This window comes from Protomyctophum parallelum, assembly GCF_964188405.1.
Source record: "Protomyctophum parallelum genome assembly, chromosome: 10".
Taxonomy (NCBI): Eukaryota; Metazoa; Chordata; class Actinopteri; order Myctophiformes; family Myctophidae; genus Protomyctophum; species Protomyctophum parallelum.
This window is the reverse complement of record NC_139704.1, coordinates 11,468,329-11,493,540: the sequence shown is the minus strand read 5'-3', so window position 1 is coordinate 11,493,540 and position 25,212 is coordinate 11,468,329. Positions and strand designations below refer to the sequence as shown.

Genomic DNA, 25,212 nt, shown 5'->3' with positions numbered 1-25,212 from the left:
TCAACCCGCTCAGTCCCAGGGATTTTGTGTCAGTGCAGCCTGTGGCCAGGAGGCCTCTCTCTGGTGTCAGAGATCAGAGCGAGGCCCTCAGGGGCCCCGGAGGATCCAAAGCCATTACGGCATCTGCAGCTGTCCACTGTGTGCTGTCCAGAGCACAACCACACCTTTGTCAATGTGCTGTGCACCTCACCATCTTTATACTGTCCACAACCACACCTTTATACTGTCACTGTCAAACACAACTTATGTCAAATGTGATTTTTACCCGGTGGCGCTATGAAGCGCAGATGTGAAAAATGCAGTTTTTCCTTGGCCTAAGTGTGCATACAAAGTTTTACACAGATCGGTGCAGTAAGTTATACAGTATGGGTAAAAACACAAATTGGCAATGAGGATGATTTCAACATTTTCAAGTGGCATTTCTTCCTTGGCCTAGTGGGAATGTGCATGCAAAATTTCACGGAAATTGCATGCTGTGTTCATCGTTTGCGGCGTTTTGTTCAAAGCGGAGCACTGGAGTTTGAAAAATCTGAAAGACTTTTTTGTTTAATGGTACTGTGTTCGGTATTCACAGTAATTCCGTGGTTTCTGGACAAAATCTCCTATACTTAGATTAGCTGTTTAGGGACAGACGGATGGAGTGCAAAACATGCCTTTGGCCTGGTGGAGACAATTATGGTAAGTATCATGTCAGTATCATGGACAGCCTTATGGTCCATTTCATGTCAGTATCATGGTCAGAATTATGGTCAGTATCATGTCAGTATCATGGTCAGTATCATGATCAGAATCATGGTCAGTATCATGTCAATATCATGGTCAGAATCACGGTAAGTATCATGTCCGTGTCAGTATCATGGTCAGTATCATGTCAGTATCATCATGGTCAGAATCATAGTATCATGTCAGTATCACAGCATATTGTGTCATTATCACAGCCTATCATGTCAGTTTCATGTCAGTATCATGGTCAGTGTCATGGTCAGTATCATGGTCAGTGTCATGGTCAGAATCACGGTAAGTATCATGTCCGTGTCAGTATCATGGTCAGTATCATGTCAGTATCATCATGGTCAGAATCATAGTATCATGTCAGTATCACAGCATATTGTGTCATTATCACAGCCTATCATGTCAGTTTCATGTCAGTATCATGGTCAGTGTCATGGTCAGTATCATGGTCAGTGTCATGGTCAGTATCATGGTCAGTGTCATGGTCGGTATCATGGTCAGTATCATGGTCAGTATCATGTCAGTATCTTGTCAGTATCATGGTCAGTATCTTGTCAGTATCATGGTCAGTATCATGGTCAGTATCTTGTCAGTATCATGGTCAGTATCTTGTCAGTATCATGGTCAGTATCATGGTCAGTATCATGGTCAGTATCATGGTCAGTATCATGGTCAGTATCATGGTCAGTATCATGGTCAGTATCTTGTCAGTATCATGGTCAGTATCTTGTCAGTATCATGGTCAGTATCATGGTCAGTATCATGGTCAGTATCATGGTCAGTATCATGGTCAGTATCATGGTCAGTATCATGGTCAGTATCATGGTCAGTATCATGGTCAGTATCTTGTCAGTATCATGGTCAGTATCTTGTCAGTATCATGGTCAGTATCTTGTCAGTATCATGGTCAGTATCATGGTCAGTATCTTGTCAGTATCATGGTCAGTATCATGGTCAGTATCTTGTCAGTATCATGGTCAGTATCTTGTCAGTATCTTGTCAGTATCTTGTCAGTATCTTGTCAGTATCATGGTCAATATCTTGTCAGTATCATGGCTATAACAACATGCACAAAATAGGGATGGCAGGTAGAACGCGATTAATTCCAAAAATGGACCTGAAGGTACCGTTCCATTGTGAGAGCAATGCAACATAAGGTATACATTTCTGACATGTGGACATACTGGGCTAATGAAAGAGTATAATAATGGACCCATACACACACACACACACACACACACACACACACACACACACACACACACACACACACACTTGACACATGTTGTGTCGTCTGTGAAACCCCTCCCCCTTCTCTCCTTCCATTCGTCCGTCCGTGCGTCCAAACATCCATGCTTTCACACTCACTTTAACAATGAATTTGAACTTGAGACGGGGGAGAGGGAGGGCGGCCGGGTTTAAGGAATGAAAGAAACTGGGAAGAAAGAATGAAGGATGGGGGAGGAGGTTCCTTTCTTCCTTTAAGCCTACCATCTGACCTTCTGACCCCAACACAGAACCAGACTGCCCCTCCCCCATCGTCTTTTATATTGTAGTACATAGAATGATGCGCGCACACACACGCACGCACGCACGCACACACACACACACACACACACACACACACACACACAAAAAGCAGCAGCGGCAGCATGACCGCACAGCTGCCATGCCTCTGTTTGATCTGTCCTGTCCACACCTTTACATTCCAGCTGTAGGCTTACTGCTCTATCAATAGATTATAGCCTCCCTCTGCCTCGCACGGAACAGACACCAACCAGTCCATAACCTGCAGGTTCAATATCATTATTTATGGGTCTCCTTTTCATGTCGTAGGGGGTCTTCTGGTGCCTGGCGGTACGGATTGACAATGTATATACTGACCTATGTTATCCAAACACAGAACTGTACCATTATCTCATGTCTTTGCTGCTTCAGAGAGGCTTCCTGCTGGTACAATGCCATGCCACGCCCATCATTAGTCTGTGTCTTCTGTTGCATTCTGTGTTAGTGACTCCATTGTGTTGCTCCTCTTCTGAGCATGCATTAATGCAGTGGTGCTCAACCTTTTCAGGCAGTGACCCCCCCAAAATAATCATATTTGAACTGGGACCCCCCCCCCCCCCCCCCCACCCTGATAAGCACTTGGGATGTAGGAGCATTTAACTTTCGGTTCAACAGGAAGATACTACAAGCTCGTTTGCACTTCCGCATTTTGGACACCAAATTTGTTGTCCAAATAGAAAAAATGCGGAAGTAGACCGTTCTTCCGGGTGCTTCCGGGCACCACTGATCAACATATTCACTGATCAACATCCAGCCGAAATTAATAGCGCGGGGGGGGGGGTGTTCGGCCTCTATCCTTGTATTACTCTATGGCTCCGCTGCATTCCTCCATGTCTTCCTCAGTCTCACACACTTTGGTCCCACCTGGAACTCGTTAATCATAATAGTTCCTATAGGTGCAATCTCATATGGCATGACAAGTTCTTCTGCCTACCATTCTCATGTCATCATCGGTACTCAATTATAATGTCTTGGGAAATGTAATAGGACTTAATCAACCAGATAATAATCTAATGTTGAGCTGTGATATATGCCCTTAATTCTTAATAGGTGCGCATGCATGCTTGTGTTGGATCTTTGAATCTCGCTGTTAAAGAAGATGAAATATTACATGTTTTTCCTTTAAAAATGTATAAAAGGGGACATAAATAATTCCTCCCCACATGCTCTACACTTACATAAGCCTCGCATTACTTTGATTTTCATTTTACTTTATGTGTTTTATGTGGGCACAGCATACATTAACACTGACCTCAAATTGCTAAAAAAACTTTCTCATCTTGCCGTTGACCCGGCTTGGATTGTGTCTCCACCTTTTAAATGATATTGAGTCAGAGTTTCCGGAGGTTAAAGTGAAACAGAGTTGATAAGTGAGCGCCTTGAGCATAGAACTCCTACACAATGCACTTTAAGTACATCGCGGTCAACGGCGGTCAATGTCCATGCATTATTACCGTGCTGGCTTCAGAAAACAGTGTTTACATGCTTGACGTAGCCTTGAGGCTATTACTGTATACATGTGCTAAGTAAATGGTCAGTGATTGCACTCCATTATTCTAAGAGGCATTTACTCAGCAGCCGACCTCCTATAGACCACATGGGGTCAGTGTGTATTAACACCAGTCAATATGTATAGAACTGAGAGCTGTTATTCAGCATGGAAGAGCAAGGCTGGTCAGGGCAGAATATGTTCCTGTACAATATGAATGCATGTGCAGAGATACAGAAGTGTACTCCAAGCATAATAAAAGGCAGGGAGGCTTTTTGTTGCATAGACAAGAGACTCCAAAAACGTGCATTTTCATAAGACCTTTTTTGGCATGAAAGAGCAAAAATGTCAAGGGTTGTGGTAAATACTTTCGAGTGTCTGTACTGTATATCATTGGTCTGCCATTCTGCATAGTTCTAAATATTTACACATGCATACAATATATAAATACATACACAAACGCATGCATGTCAAACATACAGAGTACATCCATGCAAACGTACATACTGTACAGAATGCACAACTAGAACGACACACTCACAGCCACCAACACAAACACACATGTACACCTTCCATGTTCCAGTGATACCGTGCAGTTTGCTTCAAGGCCATGCAGCAGAAAGCCATGTGAATACATACATTGTTGTAAAGGGAGAGAGTATGGGAGGAAAAAAAATAGAAAGAAAACCCCTTCAGGCCAAAGACAAATCCACGGTCGTTATGGGGACTGCAGGTCATGGTTGTATAGATTTTATAACAGTGACAAATGCATTATGCTCTTTCACATAAACCACAGCCTCGGTAAAGCAGAATAGGCCTGAATGCTTCACAGGTTTATAACAGAATGAATGCATCACAGGGACGGACAGAGAGAGAGCAAAATAGAGAAAGAAAGAGAGAGGGAGAGGGAGAGAGAGAGAGAGAGAGAGAGAGAGAGAGAGAGAGAGAGAGAGTGACAGAAGACATATGGGGGAAAACGTCAGAAAGAGAGCTAAAGACAATATAGGGAGCAGGGGGAAAGAAAATAAAACAAGGTGGGGTCAGGGGTCTAATAATAACTGTGTGGCTCCCATGTGGAACTCAGACTTCACGTCTGGCGGATGTCTCTCTATACTCCACCACAACGTTAGCCAGCATGAGATTGCACATGAACCATGCAGCCGTATCCTACTGAGGTGCTCAAACACAGATACAATGAATTACTCACCTAATGCTGCGGAGGTTCCATGTTTAACGTAAAGTTAAAAAAGTGTGTACATTGTTTAAGTGACAGATGCCTGGTTTTCATATCGTAAATGAACTTTGGCTAAAAGCTTGTGTTTAATCCATGTGGATTCTTGTTTACTTGGTTAGACGTGCTCCAAATGGCTTGTCATGGCAGCTTGGTTACTTCCCTTTTCTTCTTCAAAATAAGAGCTACTTGTAATGATTAGTGAACAATGTTTTATTTCTAAATCTACTTAAAGGACATAAGTGGCTGTAATGCACTGGAATGTTGTGTCAGCTTTCACAGGAAGTAAATTCCTGTCCCAGCGGCCCCAGATCTTGGTACGCAAAAGCTCCTCCATGCCTTTGATCTGCCACGCATCATGCATTTTGACAACGCATGCAGACTGGCCCACCAGTTATGTGCACCACTGCACTAAGGTGTCCATCGGGCGGTCGGTTGGCCCATCCATTTGGTTAGTCTGTTTTGTTCCAAACAAGATATCTCAGTCAAAACCTTCTGCCATGATATTTTCTGTGCTACTGCCCAAAGGTTAATTGGTGTCTGCTTTTTTCTTTCTTTTTTTCTTTCCGTAACCCCACAGGACATTCCTCTATAGTGTCACCCTTAGGCCACAAAATGTCCATTTTCAAAAGCAAATCTCAAAATCGTCTGGGACGAATGTTATGAAACTTGTTGAGAGCATCCATGCTCCTCAGATAGAGGATGACCCCTACTGATTGTGATTTGTGACTCTTTCCCTATATGACCTCTAATGGCCACTAGTGGGGATGATAGACTCTTGTTACACTCTCAGACTTAAATTAACAAACTTAAGACATGGGAATTTAAGTCACGTGTATATGTGACTTTTGAATGGCGGTCACAAGTTCTATACACTTGGCTAATAATAAACTATGGCTATAGAAAGCATCCATGTTTTCAAGGCTAAAATGTCATACTAAAATGTCGCTTGCTGCAGCATATATATTCAGGTACAGCACTACTGCTAACTATAATGTCTTATCTCCACCGCAGTGTCTCGCCACGGCAAAATTCCACAGTTGCTATGGCAATAAAGCATATTGAACCTTGAATCTTACATTTTGATGAGCGTCTTCCTTTATTTGCACATGCAAATCAGGTTGATATGATAGCATGTGCCAAAGGTCTCGTCGGTTCAGATGTGAGCACCTGGGTGTTACAGTATGTGGCAGCATGTATATAGTATGTGCGTGTACACATACATGTAGTAAAACACCGAGCATGCATTCATCCAGCTGTAGCTCTGAGAGGGTACAAAATGTAACCAAATGGACCGGTATGGGTCCATTCGTATACCCTCTCAGAGTTAAAGGAGCACGTGTGGTTTGGCGGTGTGGGCCTGTGTGTGACGGCTAGGTGTGACAGTAGCAGGACACAACGCTGAGTGATAGAGTCTGATGGCTTTATGAGGCAGTGTGACTTACTGAGTCAACACTGCAACCTAATGACATTTATTTAAGTACACTATGTGAGCGGCGAGTGTGTGAGCGTGGGCGTGCATGCACGTCTCCTTCTTTGTAGGTGTGTGTGTGTGTGTGTGTGTGTGTGTGTGTGTGTGTGTGTGTGTGTGTGTGTGTGTGTGTGTGTGTGTGTGTGTGATAGACAGACAAAAGTGAGGAAGAGGGAGTGGCCACTATCAGTGGCAGATGGGTCATGCTCCTCAAAGCCATGACACGTATGGGACACGCATGTACTCTGAGATAGAGTGCTAAAGACACACACAGGCACACACAACCCGGGATATCCTGACCAACAGGTATGGTTGACACGTACAGCACAGGTGCACAGGTGCGCACACACACACGCACACACACACACACACGCACACACACACACACACAGCTCTAAACTACTGGTATATCCACCTGCTTAAGCTATCACTTCCCGCCCCCCTCCTCCCACATGTGGCAAAACAAACCGGCTGATAACACACACACACACACACACACACATGCATGCACACACATACACACACACACACACACACACACACACACACACACACACACACACACACACACACACACACACACAGAGAACACACAGAAAGAACATAGAGTACAAGGCCAAAGGCTAGCGAGGGCTAAGGGGTGGGGGCAAACCAGAGTTCACTGAGTGCAAGTAGCGCTCAAGACACTCTGGCCTCGTTAGCGTACTGGCGCTAGGAGACACCCTGCGCTATATGCTAGCCAAGTCACCACTGACATATGACTCAAGTTCTCTCTCTCTCTCTCTCTCTCTGTCTCTCATGCATGGGTGCACACACACGCACACGCACGCACGCACGCACGCACACACACACACACACACACACACACACACACACACACACACATCTCTACTACAACTATAGGCTATAACCTTACATGCCACCATTACTGCCCAATTCCCACAAATCATGTGTATAAACTTTACTCTGAAACAAAACCATATTAACAGGTCCACTTGGTTACATTTCTACACTCTTGAGTTAGAACTGAGAATTGTACCGAGTACCGTGCAGGCGTGCACACTGCAGGACACAGGCAGAAATCAGGGAAACAAGGGTGGCGTCTTCAGGTATTGAAAATAATAAAGTCTTCACATTGTCTGTCCTGAAGAAGGTCTAAGCGACCGAAACGTCGACCTAATAAAATGTTTTGTCTGACAGTGTGCGGGACCTCTTCTTTGTCGTTCAAAGATACCCTTTTCATATTATCAGCATTGAAATTACTTTGAGGGGTAAACTTAACTCATGCAGTAGAACATATACTGTAGTCACAGATATTGTTGCGTTACTATATATATTATTCATTTCATTTATTTATGAATTTACATTCCGTCTGCAACACTTAGCTGCAACTTTAACCCTTATTTGCCACCTGATCTTATTTAGGTAATGCTTATCTAGGCCTACTGTATGCCTCAATTAACACTAAAATGTCCTCACTTTTCCAATTACGGAAATAGAAGTGCAAAAGCGCGAGCACGCACGGGTCGCACCCACACACGCACACACACGCACACACACACACACACACACACATGTCACAAAAATGTTCCCCACACAAGATATATATACACAACAGTAGTTATACTTTCTTTCCTTTTTTATTAATTGTTTTTCGATAAAGGGACAAAATGGGTGTGTGAACAGGATTATGCAGACATCTGCCAGAAAAAACACAGACAGTGGTTTTCCCAATACATCTGAACAGAGACCCCAAAAGACCCCAAATATTACAACAGAGGAGCTAAGTTTTGTCCAATGACCTTCGGCCACCATAAAAAAAAGAAAAATCATAACAAAGAAACCCCAAATAATAATAATGATCCATTCCATGTCTCTGTTTAGAACAGAGCATATAGGTAATAATAAATAGTAACTCCCATTGTAAAAGATAATGTTCAAGTTCAAGTTACAACAAACAGCTTTCAGAACAGGAATACAAAAGGCTGATAACAAAATATTCCGCATTGCCATTTACAAAAAAGTCTCAAACTCAAGCAGGCTTCCCCACATCCCCCGGGGGCTCGTTTTCTTCTTCTCTTGTCTTTTAAATATGCTTTGCATATGAAAGTTATACCGAATCTAAATATAAAGCACCATTTAGTATTTGGCAATGAAAACAAAACAAACTGCAAAACATTGATTTATTTTATTTTATTTTTTTATTTATTTTTTTCCTTTTTCATTCTTTTTTCATCATTTTGCCGTAATATTTCAACTCTTTTCGTTTGTGGTAATCCGCGTACTGCATATGAAGTAAGTTTAAAGTGTTTTTTTTTTCTCATTTTTGTTTGTTTAATTTATTTTCTCTCTTCTCGTTGAGATGTTGGAATGTAGTCAGGTGGGAGAGATGAGAGAAAGAGAGAAAGAAAGAGAGAGACAGACAGACAGAAGCACACAACAGAATAGGCTGACGTCAGCTTGCGGTAGCTACTGCATACAAGAATGGCAGCTGGGGGGGGGGGGGGGGAGGGGGGGGGCGAGGAGGTCCGAACCCCGAAAAACAAAAAAGAAACCCAAATAAGATATGTACAACCACCTCCATGGACACAGAAACAAAAAACAGCACAGGCGGCCATCTTATGGCCTCCCCGGCGCCGGGTTACCGCGGCGCCGCTTTCTAGCTGCTTCTTTTGTTTTGTTTTTTGTCTTTTTTTAAGCTTTTATTTCTTTAAACATACAAATAATCCGCACTATATTATCCTGCCAAATTAAAAAAATATACCGTGGCAGCTTGGGAATATTTTTTTTCTTGTTTTTTCCACTACCAAAGAAAAGGTACGATAAATACCTTTCAGAGAGAGAACGAGCGACAGTTAAAAATACGAGCCTCAATATAAATACTATTATAGTGCCTATTCTAAGTGAACATTGAATTCAAATACAATTCTAGAAATACAGAAAAAAGTAGACCATAAATGTGTTTAAGCATAGGAATTGATCGACATGAGTGTGCATTTTTTCCTATAGTTTAACGTCTTTATTATATCTCATATAGAATCTTAGTCCATCTCCCACCCCAATGCTAATTGGATTTCAACCTGAAGAGCCAAGGCAAATAAAAATATTTATTCATTTTGTTGTTCCATTCTTCACAATTTAGGACGCACGTCTTGAACACCACCAAGACATAAAGAAGAAAAAGAAGTAAATTAGCTTCCCCAGATAGTGACGTGTTATTTCTAAAAGATTTGTACAAAAAAGCCAATAAACAAACACAAACAAAATAAAATCAGTGCAGTGAATGCAGGGAGTTTGAACAATTGGAACCCAGCTGACAAGGTCTATAGATTACTGAGGTTTGGACAAAAATGACATTGATGCATGAAGTGGATGTTTTCTGATAGAACACGTTAGTATACTATGCATTAAGTGGGCATCTTGGTCCTTACACAACATTTAAAGTGCAACTTAACATCTGGCCAATATTCTTTGTGTGCTGCCCTCTGTAGGTTACGGACTGTAGAAGGTTTAAACCATAGTACATTGACCTTGGTACACTGTGCTGTAAGCATTGCCTTGCATTCATTACAATTATAATGGGTACACGTGTTAGATGTAGGTATCACCACTGGTTGCACTTGCACATTGGCACGGCAAAATGTAACACACCAATGACACCATCACAGGCTACATCACAGTTAAACATGTTTTACCATTCTATAATTTTTAACCTTTATGGGGCAGATAAACTCACAAAAATGGCCTGGTGTTGAGTTGCATTTTAACCTATAGACCTTGCTAGCTAACGGGGATAATTAGCAAATTGTCCTGTTTTTTCTTGTTGTCGTTACTCAGTTAAGTACTTTGAGTACATCACTGGGTTTTCCTGGACTCAACAACTAAGGGTCACTAAGGGTGAAATGGCATGGATATAGGGGTCATTATGGGTGAGGAAGCTGGAGTGGCTGACAACAGATTATCTGTCTAATCATTCCTGCTCTGAACACAATGAACCCCATTGACAGCATATAATTCAACAACGGCTTTTGCTTTCCCCTTCTGCGTAAAGCTGTAAACTGGGAAATTTGAAACAGTGCACTTAATGTCTTTAAAATGACAATCTGACAGGCTTTTAGACTCGACCTAAGTACCAACATAGCATCAATGTAAGAGCATGTAAGAGAGATGTCAGTTAGTACTCTTAGGCAGAGTGATAAGTGCTAGTAGAAATTACTCGACTGAGTGTCTGCAACTCAACAAGGAAAAGTAGCTCTCATTTTGGGGTTGAAAAGCAATAGCAAAGAAGAGTGTGCCTTGCATTAGCCTATGCATACCGTTAAATCGACCTCTTCTCAAGAGTCATGGATTAAACTGCATTTCTGCTGCATTTTGATTAATCTTTCTTTCTTTCTTTCTCTTTCTTTCTTTCTTTCTTTCTTTCTCTTTCTTTCATTGCAATACATAATTAATCACCCTGTTTTGATATTTAATATTGTGAAATGTCAAGTAAAAAAAAATACAAAAAGAAAATAAAGATTGCCTCAGATCCCCCCAGCTAACTAACTAAAGGCTGGTTTATACTTCAACGCATGACCATTGTAAAAACTGTCACTCATGCAACAAAGTGTAAAATAGCCTCAAGTAAGACTAGTATCCAGTTCTGTGTAGCTTCTGTCTGTCTAGCTTGTCGTCATCTCAATGCCCTCTAATATAATATAACCAGCCTTGATTGGAGCTCATATATTACTTTATGCATTGTTCCGCACACTGACATATCCAAGCAGCGTCAAAGTTTTGTGCTAACGCAGCTACGTGACACTTCTCCGGCCACGCGCCCGAGTCCCTCGAGATCATAGGATTGCAGGATTGTACGTACACGTGTACAAGAGTACCTTTTCACTTTCAAAGTACCTCCCGCACCAGAAACAAAACTACAAAATAATTCAGATATACACAATACTGCTTGTACCATGCTTTGCCATGAAATCCACACATCAAAGATACTATTAATTGAACAGGTAATAGGTAGCTAAATGGTAACTAGAATGTTCGGATCTTTCCTTGGTTCCTGTTCACCACTTATGCCCTATTTTCAACTTTTCAGATTTTTTTTCTAAAATGTTGCCTATAATGACATGCCCAAAATAGGGCCGCCGTGTTAAAGTGGTTACTTGTCACAGTCCAGTACAGCAGTAAGGTGCTTGATGCAAGAACCTTTCCTGGGTGACTTACTCTCTCGGCAATACCTTCCAAGAACCCCCGACCCCCTCCCAAGTTTATAGCAGACAAGATTATGGCCAATGCAGTCTTGAGATATCAAAAGGCACTCTTTTTTTAAAAATTTGTTTCACCATTTGATAGTACAAATTTAATTCTTAGCCCATCCGCGTCTTTTTGAAAGAAATTTGGAGGCTGTCGCCGCTTTAGGTTTGTAAATCAAGCCAATTTGTGAGCTCTCATAATTATTTTTCGTTAACCCCCCGTGTGGACATGGCGTCTTTCAGAAAGATCGGGATTTTAAGTGCGTTTTCCAGGGTTGTCCAAAATAGGGTCAAGACTGTTGTTTTGTTTGTTTTTTTCTCCCATGTTACAACACAAAACTGTACATGATATGTGTTACAGAATGTATGCAGCATGGTCGTAGCATTCTTGTCTTTTTCTCTTTTTGAATAATAAAAAGGAAGAAAACAGAACGAGAGAACAGCAACACATTTACTCAACAACTAACCAACCAGGGACAAGTTCTTTTCATTATTTTTTTCTTCTTGATTAGCAAAAAACGTACTATGCATGCTGTCTAAATTTCTTAAAAATGGAAACAAGGAAAAACCCCAGAAAAAAGAAAAGAAAAAAGTACACAACATGTAAATTATTGCACAAGAGAAAGGCTCGAAGTTTTGCGTCAATGCAATAGTATTGCCCCGATACAGATCATGCATTCAACGGGTAATGGAGACGGGGTGTGCTGGTGCAGAGCACATGGTCTTAACCACTTAAACCCTATATACTTAGTTGGCCGGAGTCCCCCAGGGGTCTATAATTGGCCCCCCTGCGTTTTCCCCTCTACACCAAATATCTTTGCAGAAAACAGCCGATCTACAATCTCACAATATCTCGCATCACGACGCATTGTGATCTTGTGCATTGGCTATCGCCGCTGAATGTTCGCCCCCAGAATAGGGACACTAGGGTTCATGTGGTTAAGCTTCCACCAGACAGGCGAAAGAGGTGTGTTGGGGGGGGGGGGGGGGAGGTTGGGGGAACTGGGGCAAAATCTACAAGGGACTGGTGTCGGGGGAGTTGCGGAGGGGGGCGGGATTGATGGCGGACATAGTTCAGGTGGTGTTCACCGTTTCGGCCGACTACTCCGACTTAATTTCGGTACTCAGGGGCCTGTCACTGTGCCATTTTTTCATGTGTTTCTCCAAGGTGCTGTAGACGCTGAAGGGCATCTTACAGATTTCGCACTTGTACACGTCCTTGCCCACCTGGCCGTGGGTCTTCATGTGGCGTGTGAGCTTGGAGCTCTGAGCGCAGGCGTAGTTGCACAGGTCGCACTTGTAGGGCCGCTCACCTGTGTGACTGCGCCGGTGTACCGTCAGGTTGCTGCAGTTCTTGAATATCTTGCCGCAGTACTCGCACGTGTCACTCCTGCGGCTCTCCTTGGAGCCCGGCCGCAAGGGAGCCCCCAGGTGCGGCGTGCTGCCCCCGCTCCCCGTGCCGCTGCGGCCCGACACGCAGCCGTCCGCCTCCCCGGGAGGCGTGGAGAAGCGCAGGCTGCCGTTCTCCGAAGAGTGCTCGGAGGACGAGGCGAAGGGCGATTGTCTGGAATCCCCAAAGTTCAAAAAAGGGTCCTTGAGTTGTCGTGACGCGGCGTAGCCGGCCAGCCACTGGGAGTAGACGTTTTCTGTGTTAGGGATGGTCGGGGTGGGCAGGTCAAACTCCTTCTCCAGTTTGATACGCTTAGAGAAGGGACTGAGGGGACCGGGGCTGCCCAACAGCAGTTTCTTAGAGAGGCCCACCGCGGCAGCTTCGTTGGGCGACGCCCCCCGGCCGTTGATGGCGATCGCCCCACCGCGCTTCGACTCCATCACAGAGTTCTCGTCGCACATCTCGCGGCTGCGGTGATGGTCTCGGTCGACGTGATGATGCAAGTGGTTCTCCTGCGCCGCCATGGCGTTGCGCTTGTGCGCACTGAGAGCCTCGGAGAAGTGCTGCATGCTGGCGGCCAGACCCATCCCCTGCACCACCTCAGGCAGAGAGCGTGGGATCGAACCCTCGTCAATGGCTCCTCCCCCGAGGCGACCTCCGATGCCGCCGTTGTTCTCATGGTGGCGTGTCACCTCGAGGTTTAGGCCAAAATGGTAGCTGTTGTTATTCCGCCTGCTTCCTCTCTCCCCGTTTGGCTCCTCCTCCTCTTCACCCTCCTCTTCCTCCTCCTCCTCTTCTTCCTCCTCTTCCTCTTCCTCCTCCTCCTCCTCTTCCTCCTCCTCCTCCTCCTCGCCGTTCTCGCGGAGCATGCGGTTGTTCTCGCTCTTCAGCTTGGCCACCACGGACTTGAGGGCATTGCTGGCGCTGCCCAGGTGTTCGCTGGTGCCGGGTTCGGGCGAGGACGCCGTGGAGAGTCCATCTTCTGACTTGCCGGCATTGGGAGAGGACGACTTGTGCATGTGCGTCTTCATGTGGCGCTTGAGCTTGCTGGCCTGCGTGCACGCGTGGTCGCACAGGTGACACTTGTAGGGCTTCTCGCCGGTGTGGCTGCGTCGGTGGACGATGAGATTACTCTGGAACTTGAAGGTCTTTCCACAGAACTCACAGGACTTGCTCTTCATCGGGGTGTTGGAGGTCGGAGGGGCGCCCGTGGAGGGGAGAGGGGTTGTGGGCGTGGTCAGGGAGCCGGACGGGGACTGCATGGAGCCCGGGAGAGGCGGAGGAGGTGGGGTAGAGAGGTAAGGGAGCTTACCGCCCCCCGGCACACCTCCGCCGCCCGCCGCTCCTCCCCCTGCTCCGCTCTGAAAGGGCTGGAGGAGTCGCTGCATGGGGCTGGGTCGGCTGGGGGACACCGGGGGAGTGGACACCGAGTTGTTGCCCGCCAGCTCCCTCAGTCTCCGTGAGAAGTCCATGGCCGGAGGAGGGTCCAGTGCCAGGGCAGGGTTGAGGCGCAGCACCCTGTCAAAGGCACTCGGATGGTGGGCTGCCAGCGCCAGCTCCTCGGGGCTCAGTAGGTGCTGGTCCATGTGGTTGCGTGGCGGGGGGCTGAAGAGAGGCGGCGTCGGGGGGAACCGTTGATGGTGTCCCCCGCTGACGCCACTCCCGAGTCCCAATCCCACCATGGCTCCGCCAGTCCCGATGCTGTCCCTCCCGCCGGAGCCCGAGCCGGGCATGCGGAGGAGGTTAAAGGGGCTGGCGTCCGGGGGCAGGTGGAGGCCGTGGAGGGGCGGCTGGGAGGGACAATCCGCTCCCCCGCCCAGGGAAGAGGGGCGGCCCATGCGCGGTGTCAGGGGGCTGCCGTGCTCACTCTCCAGGTAGATGCGGAAGCCGTGGGTGTTCTGGGCGTGCTGCAGCAGGAACCAGGCACTGCCATACGAGTGCTTGCAGGTAGTGCAGGTGTAGGTGGTCGGCTCCTCCTTACCTGTGCCAGGGAAGGAGAGAAAGGACAAACACGTTAGGAAAACTGAAAAAGGAAAACTGAAAAAGGGTGCGTCTGAGAAACATACAAAAACAAAAAGAACTGAACTGAATATATTCTGTAGCATATAATTCAAATTAGCTTCACCCCTCTCCTAACCCATGCAGCTTGTTAAGTTTCAAAATGTATGTGGACGTTGCAATGTTTATTTCAGTGTTCCATTATAGGCATTCAAATGAACTAATGTCAGAACACAAATCTGTTGAACTGTAATAACATGCATTGCACACAAAATAAACCCATATGGGGTGAGCTACAGTTTATCTCTTTGATTTCATCCTTAAGCTTTGCTGTTATCTTTCAAGTGAGGTGGGCACACGTTGCTGAGGGCACCACATACACAACAGCGTTTCTTGTTGAGGTCACGGCCCACATGTACTGTAGCCATAGTGTGTGTGTGTGTGTGTGTGTGTGTGTGTGTGTGTGTGTGTGTGTGTGTGTGTGTGTGTGTGTGTGTGTGTGTGTGTGTGTGTGAGTGCCTGCGTGCGCATGTGCGTGTGCGTGCGTGCACACATAATTCACGTCATTGTGAATTATGTGTGCGTGCGTGGGAATTGCATGAGTGCATGGAGTATGCTGTTTGAAAGTGTGTGTGTGTGTGTGTGTGTGTGTGTGTGTGTGTAAATGTTTTTGTCTGGATCACACTTTTGCCCAGACTCCTTAGGGATGTGATTCCATCCTTTTTGACTGCATGCATGCGTGCGTGCGTGCGTGCGTGCGTGCGTGCGTGCGTGCGTGCGTGCGTGCGTGCGTGCGTGCACTCCATTGTCAGCATGAGAAACAAAGAGAGATAGCTGTCCCAGTGGACTAGCTTTCCACTTCCCACCGATATGAACCAAAATAGAGGCTACTTGACAAACAGACAGACAACAGGGATGGATCCTTTCAACTTTGAAATTACAGTGCACTCATATCTGTAATTACAGTATAATTACACAGTAACAGAATATAATCCACTTCTGTTTGCACAGAAGCTATTAATACAGTGAAAACAGACAGGGACCATACAGTTGTGTATGTCTTCAACATGTTATTTTTCTCAAGGTATAACCATCCATATCCATGAGTAGATATCAGGATATCCTGGTGAATGTTTGGCATTTTTTGACAAACTTTCCAGATTTCAGAAAGTCTTCTCTCTGTCTGGTGGCTTTGCGTGTAATCGCCGTAATGTCTTAATATGATAACATTTGCCAAAACCAGCCAAACATTTCAGCACAATAAGCCTTTCAAAAAGCTCAGAACGTGTTGCAATGTCTTGTCATTGTATATTTTATATGTCCAATGTATTTGTTTTCATTTAAGTTCATATAAAGTCAACATAAGTATTACTAAATGCATATGAAATTACATCCCTTTATGCATGTGTGACTATGGGTCATTTCTGCGTAATTGGGATTACAGTATAGTGACCACCAAAGTTGCCCACCTCAGGTCTAAATCTAAATCTGATGCACTTAACACTTATCTGTGGTAATGTGAAAAAAAAATCCACATGTGCATGCGTGGCACCCCAACCCCTATTCTCTCACACTGAAACTTAACACGTGGAAAAAATTACTTTTCCAAAAAACGCACCATTTTCATTTATTTTTTATTTTTAAAACGTCAGGTTCCTGGAAGCTCATCAATATTGTCACACACACACACACACACACACACACACACACACACACACACACACACACACACACTAATTAGACATGGCATGCCAGTCAAAGTAAAGCGGCGGAAAAAGCAACATTTCAGGCTCCAATTACGTAATGTGACAACCACTGTGAAAATACTCAAGCATTCAAGCAACAGCGAAAAATAAGGCCTTTCTCTAGCTTGTGCTCATAGTCTTTCTCTAGCTGTGCTCATAGTCTTTCTCTAGCTGTGCTCATAGTCTTTCTCGAGCTGTGCTCATAGTCTTTAGCTGTGCTCATAGTCTTTCTCTAGCTGTGCTCATAGTCTTTAGCTGTGCTCATAGTCTTTCTCTAGCTGTGCTCATAGTCTTTAGCTGTGCTCATAGTCTTTCTCTAGCTGTGCTCATAGTCTTTAGCTGTGCTCATAGTCTTTCTATAGCTGTGCTCATAGTCTTTCTCTAGCTGTGCTCATATAGTCTTTAGCTGTGCTCATAGTCTTTCTCTAGCTGTGCTCATAGTCTTTAGCTGTGCTCATAGTCTTTAGCTGTGCTCATAGTCTTTCTCTAGCTGTGCTCATAGTCTTTCTATAGCTGTGCTCATAGTCTTTCTCTAGCTGTGCTCATAGTCTTTCTCTAGCTGTGCTCATAGTCTTTCTCTAGCTGTGCTCATAGCCTTTATCTCAGCGGCGATATGCAAAGAGGCCGCTTCGCCACAGCGAGAGAGGGACATTTAAAACAATAAATGCTTTTAAATGGCCCGCTGACAGTGACCTGTACTGCCACCCCACAATGCATGTGTAATCTCATTAGGAGCCCGGACGCCCAGCCATCCACTCATTTACCAGATTAGATAATAAATGACCCCTGACGGCACCCATGCCGCTGACGAGAGCCTCTCTGTGAAATTCACTGCAATATCGATGTTGTCGGCCGGAAAACACGTATGTCCAAAACAGCACTTTTATTATTATTATTTTAAAAAACTAACAGTGAAAATATTTTCACTACTTTTGTGTGAAACTCTTGTACGATAAAGTAGTATAGGGCATTATTCTGCCTAAAACATAAAATGTTGAGGTATAGTTATACAAGGTTTCTGCCTAACAGCGACAACATAACATACAAACAGATGCATGCAGCTCACAGCCTTATACGCACGCATGGACACACACACACACACACACACACACACACACACACACACACACACACACACACACACACACACACACACACACACACACACACACACACACACACACACACACACACACACACACACACACACACACACACACACACACGCTTGTTCCAGTACCACAAATGCGATTTTACACACAACACGCAATTGAGCCGTGAGTGAAGGAGCGCATAGCGCACACAACTATTCACATACAGTGCTGTACACTGTACACAACGGAATGGGCACACACACACAAACACACGCACACACAGATAAATACATGCAAATGCAGACGAACAAGCAGATTAACTGAGAATGAAATGGTAACTTTGGTGCTCTATCAGGCATGTCTGTGTGTGCACAGCGCACACACACACATGCACACATGCACGCACGCGTGCGCACAGACACACACACGCACGCGTGCGCACGCACACACACATACACGCACACGCACACGCACACACACACACACACACACACACACACACACACACTATAACAAATATAACAAATATAGAATATCCTACTTTTTATCATAATATATTTCCAGCCAAGGACATTACAAAAGTAATAGGTAATAGTAAATTGACAGATATGGGAGTTGTTGAATATGTCTGCTAAATGCCTAAAAGGTACATTGTATACTGTATAGAGATGGCAGACCATTACCAACAGATATTCCTGCAGCATTCAAATGTGGTTATTAAAAAGAATCACATCTACCTACAAAGCAATTATCCTTATCTAGGCTGGTATAAAATCTAATATGACCCCTTCCTTGTTAATTGTAAAACAAATACAGTACACCTACGGTCGCAATAAACTCCTGAAGAATACATGCTGGTTGGTGGGTTGGTATTTGTTGGCATTATATATATATATATATATATATATATATATATATATATATATATATATATATATATATATATATATATATATAAAACAATGGCTCACCAAGCAAAGATATTTGCAATTAAAGAAATTAAAGAATTAATGCAGTTTGAAAGTAGTTACAGCCAGGTACTATACTATACTAGTACAGTTATTTATTGGTATAGGCTACGGCAGCAGTGTAGGTAAATAAATACATAAATGCATAAATAAATGCATAAATAAATAAATATGAAGTTATAAATCAAACATGGCAGAAATGTGAGAAAACTGAGATATTTCAAAATGTTATCCTAGCAGATATAAATCAATTAAATTCCTCTGTTGGTTCATTGCACTGAAACAAATTTTACAGGTACAATCCAATTTATCATAATTTTTTCATAGAAAAGTCTTTCCATCCATGCGTAAACAGGTTAGGTTAGGTGCGTGCGCACACAAACACAGACACACACTAACTCGCACCCTCACAAAATTGGGATATATCAGCTGCTAATGACTGGCAGTATGAGCCTGACAAATTAGCATCCAGGCTAAAAGGGTGTCATGGTTTAGACGGAGGGTTTTTCCATCTGCGCTCTGCAATTTATCCTTAATAGCACGAGAGACGCAGGCAGAGAGGTCAAAACAACAACCACCTCAACTAATACGTGCAGGAGAAAACTGACTGTGTACATGATAGAGAGGGGGGGGAGTGGGGGGGGGGGTATAGGAGAGAGAGATGGGGGGGGGGGGTGGGGGGCTGGAGGGTATAGGAGAGCGATAGACACAAGAGAGCAGCAGAGAAAGAAAGACAGCAAGACACACTCACTCACTCACTCACACTCACTCACTCACTCACTCACACACACGTACACACTTTCAGACAGAAGTGTGAGAGTTCTGGTTAAGGGGATGAAATATCAGGCAGACAGACAGACAGACAGACCTCCCTCTGTGGACAATCTGAATATTCCTTTGTGTCTCACGTAGTCTGGACAACACTGTGTGTGTGTGTGTGTGTGTGTGTGTGTGTGTGTGTGTGTGTGTGTGTGTGTGTGTGTGTGTGTGTGCCTGCATGCGTGCGTGAGTGCGTGCGTGCACGTCTTTGTTTTCCAGATTCTCCTTAAACCACTGATGACTCTCTCTCTCCTTACCCGTTCTTCTCTATCCCTGTTTTCACTCCTGTGGCTCTCTCTCCCACACACATATTCCCTTTCTCTCTCCCTAGCCGTCTCTTATTGTCTGTCTCCCCCTCTCTGTCACACACACACACACACACACACACACACACACACACACACACACACACACACACACACACACACACACACACACACACACACACACACACACAGACACACACACACACAGAGACACAGACACAAACACACACAGACACACACACACACACACACACACACACACACACACACACGCACACGCACACACACACACACACGCGCACACACACACACACACACACAGACGCGTATCCCTCTCGACCAACAGTTTGGAAAGGGCAACGGTAGCTGCTAAATTATGGATCATTAAAATCGGCACAAATTACCGCTAATTGTGGCCACCTGCATCGAGTCCAACCTGTGAATATCATTTGCATTATTAGGACACCCTCTCTCCTGTAGGCCTTTATGAAACAAACAAGATAAGAAAATAAGATACGAATAGGATTATGTATACATTAAGATGTATTCGACTAAATGCATGAAGAATTCCCTCCGTAAAGATGAATCACGTCGCAACGCAATGTCTTGTGTGATTGTAGATTAGCTATTTTAGCAAAATCTTTGCCTATTATGATAGAGAGAGAGAGAGAGAGACTATAGGGTTTGTGTGGATTCAAAACGGCGACATTTCTGAAATGAATTTAAGGCTATGAGAGGAATGTCTTCGTTCTACAGCCAGTTCCACACCCTCTAACCCTCTGAGTCCCATCAATTAACATCTTCTTCCAGTAGACATCAGAGGCAGAGAAATATAGAAAGTGAGGGGACAGAAGAGGCATGGAGAAACAATGCCTGTCATTTGGATGTTGTTTGAATGCGTGTGTGTGTGTGTGTGTGTGTGTGTGTGTGTGTGTGTGTGTGTGTGTGTGTGTGTGTGTGTGTGTGTGTGTGTGTGTGTGTGTGTGTGTGTGTGTGCGTGCGTGCGTGCGTGTGCGTGTGCATGTGTGTGTGTTGGGGGAGAGTGAGATGTCAGGAGGGAACACCAAAGAAATTATCTTTCTGAAATATAATGGTGAATAAATTAAACTAGAAATGTGCGCTTCTAGAACGCAGATATCCACCAGACCTGGTTAGCTACCCTATATATACCCTGAGTGGTGGAACGAGATATATAGTAATAGAGTTTGTATGACAGGACACACTGATTAGATGGACACGGGAGACAAAACCTATCCCCACACCTGGCACCATGTCACACCACGTCAATCATACCAAACAATTAAAAATAAAGAAAACAATAACATATGGCAATATGAAAAATGATTACGAATAGCCACAATCTTGCTACTGCGTATACATTTGAGACACTACAGAACAATATGGCAGAGAGGCTGCATAAACACTGAACGCTGAAGAGGCAGATGAACATCTATTACTCAGTAGCTCCAAATACCAAGGTCCAAATACCAAGGTCAAGACTCCCTGATCTGTCACAGGAAGAGACAATACTTCCTCCATCCATGTCACACTGCCAGGAAATCCAGAACCGTGTTTGCTTCATTATCATATTGTATTACTTTAGGTTTTATTACTGTTGGTATGGTACATTTTCATCACACGCACGCGCGTGTGCACACACACACACACACACACACACACACACACACACACACACACACACACACACAGTGATCCAACTGGGAGGGGATTTTAACGTGAGAATATTGATCTCAAACGGATGTACTGTTGCTTTGGCAACATATGTTTGTTGCCATGCCAATAAAGAAATTTGAATTCAATTAAATTGAGAGAGGGAGAAAGAGAGGGTGGGGGAAAGGGGGGAGAGGGGAGGTAAAGAAAGAACAGTAATTTGAGGTAAATGTCAAAATCATTCACTCTTTCTCACACACACACACACACACACACACACACACACACACACACACACACACACACACACACACACACACACACACACACACACACACACACGTCAATAGTAAGGCCTATGTGTTCCAGTGACAAACAGAGGTATTAAGCCACATTAAGTCAAGGGCATTGCCTGGACACCTGTACGGTGTCAGATGTAAAGGAACAGACATGGGAGATAGGCTCACGACGACGTTGCAATGCATGTGTGTGTGTGTGCTATAGTTATCCATGCATCTCTGTATGAGTCTGTATTTCAAAATGTACTTGACTAAAAGTACAAAGGTATTGGCATAAAAATGTACTTAAAGTACCAAAAGTAAAAGTAATCAGTGTGTGCAGAATGTCAAGTATTAAAATGTATTGGACGAAATGTACATAGGGCATGAAGTGGTTAATCGTAATGTATGCTTTGTGTAATAATAATCAAAATGTACAATGTATTCAAGTTTTCAAATTAATGTAGTGGAGTAAAAGTACAATATTTGGAACAGAGATGTAGTGGAGTAGAATTAAAAGTATTGGAGTTTGGAAATACTGAAGAAATATCTCACAAACTTGTACTTAAGTAAAGTACCTAAGTAAATGTACTTACTTACTCCCTCCCTCCCCCCTCCCTCTCTCTGTGTGGGTGTCCTTGCTTGGGTACACCTGATGGCGAGATGCTAGTAATTGAAGTAATGGAACATTGTGGAAACAGGATTAGCAGCGCACGCAGGGAGAGAGGGACAATGTCCTCTAATGCAATTTGGGAATTCTATCAGCAGGCTTAGGCTTTCAGGAATCTGCTGCTTAATATTTACATCGGGCTGTGTCGCGAGCCCCTCGGTCAAGGCCTCTTTTAGCTGGCTCCAATCACTGATCTTGAAGGCTAGAGTACGGCTTGCTTTCACACTAACTTTCCAATTAGGTACTATTTCAGATGCTGCTAAATCCTCGTGCAATACTAAACTAGCGGTAGCCAGTGTGCCTGCATGGGACTTTCTTTGGGAACAACTTGGATTAATTTGGAACTATATGTGGCTTAAAGGGATATTTCAAGATTGGTATTTAGTCTGTTAATTTACCGTTTTCAAGCCCGTGTCAAAAGAATGACAGAGTAATCCGCTGCTTAGGGAGAACTGAACCGCAACCAAAAGGTCATCAGCTTAACACTTAGTCCGCCATTGGCGTATAGATTTACGGCAATTAATGGCAATTAATAAATGTTACGCTCCCCGCCAATGCCGTAGCTCTACGGCAATTGGTCTTTTATAGTGCTTTTTATTGATCAAGTCGTAATGCTACTCACGTTAGCATCAGGTTGCTAGCTGGTGTTGTCAATAACACTGGATCGTGCCATGACCATAAACACCCATTCTATCTGTTTCTTTCAATCGCCTGTATCTCCTATTCCTTGTCACAGATGGCATTTTTGGTCTAAACAAGGTTTATTCCACAGCCCAGAGCCGACGATGTGATTCTTCTGCATCATGCAAAAGCAGCACCCATGGTAAACATGGAATGATATTGCATCGTCACACACCCCAACATAAGATCATAACATCCAATCTAGATTTTTGGCTCTTCAAAATTGAACAGTGAAAAATGCTGGCGTGATTATATCACAATTTATCAATAAAGCGTTAATTCCTTGCGACAGGCGAGGAATTGACAGTGACTTCACTCTGTGTGAAAGACCTCACTCATTGTTAGTTGCTACAGATAAGATGTAGCACACTGGAGAGTGGAGAACAATGTTAAAATGTAAAAACACAGCTGAAAGGTTGATCTGTTTTATCTTTATTCCTTTGTATTAACCTGTGAGCAGAGGAGAGAGAGAGAGAGAGAGAGAGAGACTGGGAAGACATGGGGGATTATCAAATTCGACGTTGGACAAATGAGTGCAGAGCACTAGCAACGTAAAATCATAATGTATCTAGATTTTATCTCAGAAAGAGTTTGTCAGACAAAATCAGATCGGACCACATGAGGCCAAAATGTTTGGATGAAAGCCTAGTTTTCTAGTCCCTCTACAAGCCAGTCCCTCTACAACAGACATGCGCCCCCCACCTTCACTGATATATTATTGATTTCAGCTGTTACGGTTCCAAACATGAAAACCGCTGAATGACCCGCTTTATTTACTTCAGTCTATATTAGTAGCTTAATGACTATAGTATTACAAGGTTATTGTCTTTATATGTCCAATGTATTTGTCTTAATGGGTATTAAGTTAACAAAAGTATAAATGCATTTGAAATTCAATAACATTTTTACTTTTTGAGGATTCCAATTTAAAAAAATAGAAAAAAATAACTCAGGGTTTCAATTCAAAAATAGAAGACGTGTGATGCGTTTTTTTGCAACTTTACTGTGACATTCAGAATGACGAAGTAGCATAAATTTAAAAAAGTTAAAATACGGAGATAAAAGGTTTCTGCCTCCGTCTCTGTATTACACAGTTGCTCTACCAGCTTCTCTACTAGCCAACCTCTATGCTAGCCAGCCTCTCTACTAGCCAGCCTCTATGCTAGCCAGCCTCTCTACTAGCCAGCCTCTGTACTAGCCAACCTCTCTGCTAGCCAGCCTCTCTACTAGCCAGCCTCTCTACTAGCCAGCCTCTCTACTAGCCAACCTCTCTACTAGCCAGCCTCTCTACTAGCCAACCTCTCTACTAGCCAGCCTCTCTACTAGCCAACCTCTCTACTAGCCAGCCTCTGTACTAGCCAACCTCTCTGCTAGCCAGCCTCTCTACTAGCCAACCTCTCTACTAGCCAGCCTCTGTACTAGCCAACCTCTCTGCTAGCCAGCCTCTCTACTAGCCAACCTCTCTACTAGCCAGCCTCTGTACTAGCCAACCTCTCTGCTAGCCAGCCTCTCTACTAGCCAGCCTCTCTACTAGCCAGCCTCTGTACTAGCCAACCTCTCTGCTAGCCAGCCTCTCTACTAGCCAACCTCTCTACTAGCCAACCTCTCTGCTAGCCAGCCTCTCTGCTAGCCAGCCTCTCTGCTAGCCAGCCTCTCTACTAGCCAACCTCTCTACTAGCCTCTTAACAAAGCAAGTCCATCTACAGTATGAGCCGGTTCCTGTACGTGCCAGTCTCTCTACTTGCTAGTCTGTCTACTAAACAGTCTCTATAACCAGTAAGACACCTGAGGGCGAGAAGCGACCCTGCCCTAAAGGGAAAGGTCGCGTGCACTGGCCATATAGCGTGTCTTGAGTGTATAGAGTCAGAACAGGTTCTGTCAGAACAGGTTCTGACATATA

General features: G+C 44.2%; 1 protein-coding gene across 2 annotated transcripts in view; it reads right to left on the bottom strand.

The window, feature by feature from the left end:
• Nucleotides 1-10,896: 10,896 nt before the first annotated feature.
• The window catches only part of bcl11aa (BCL11 transcription factor A a), a 71,696-nt gene continuing 57,380 nt past the window's right edge, over nt 10,897-25,212 (bottom strand). For both annotated transcript variants that reach the window (XM_083775868.1, XM_083775869.1), the window contains one exon: nt 10,897-15,103. In XM_083775868.1, coding sequence (XP_083631994.1) covers nt 12,834-15,103 — 2,270 coding nt within the window. In that variant the 3' untranslated portion in view covers nt 10,897-12,833. The remainder of the gene's footprint in view (nt 15,104-25,212) is intronic.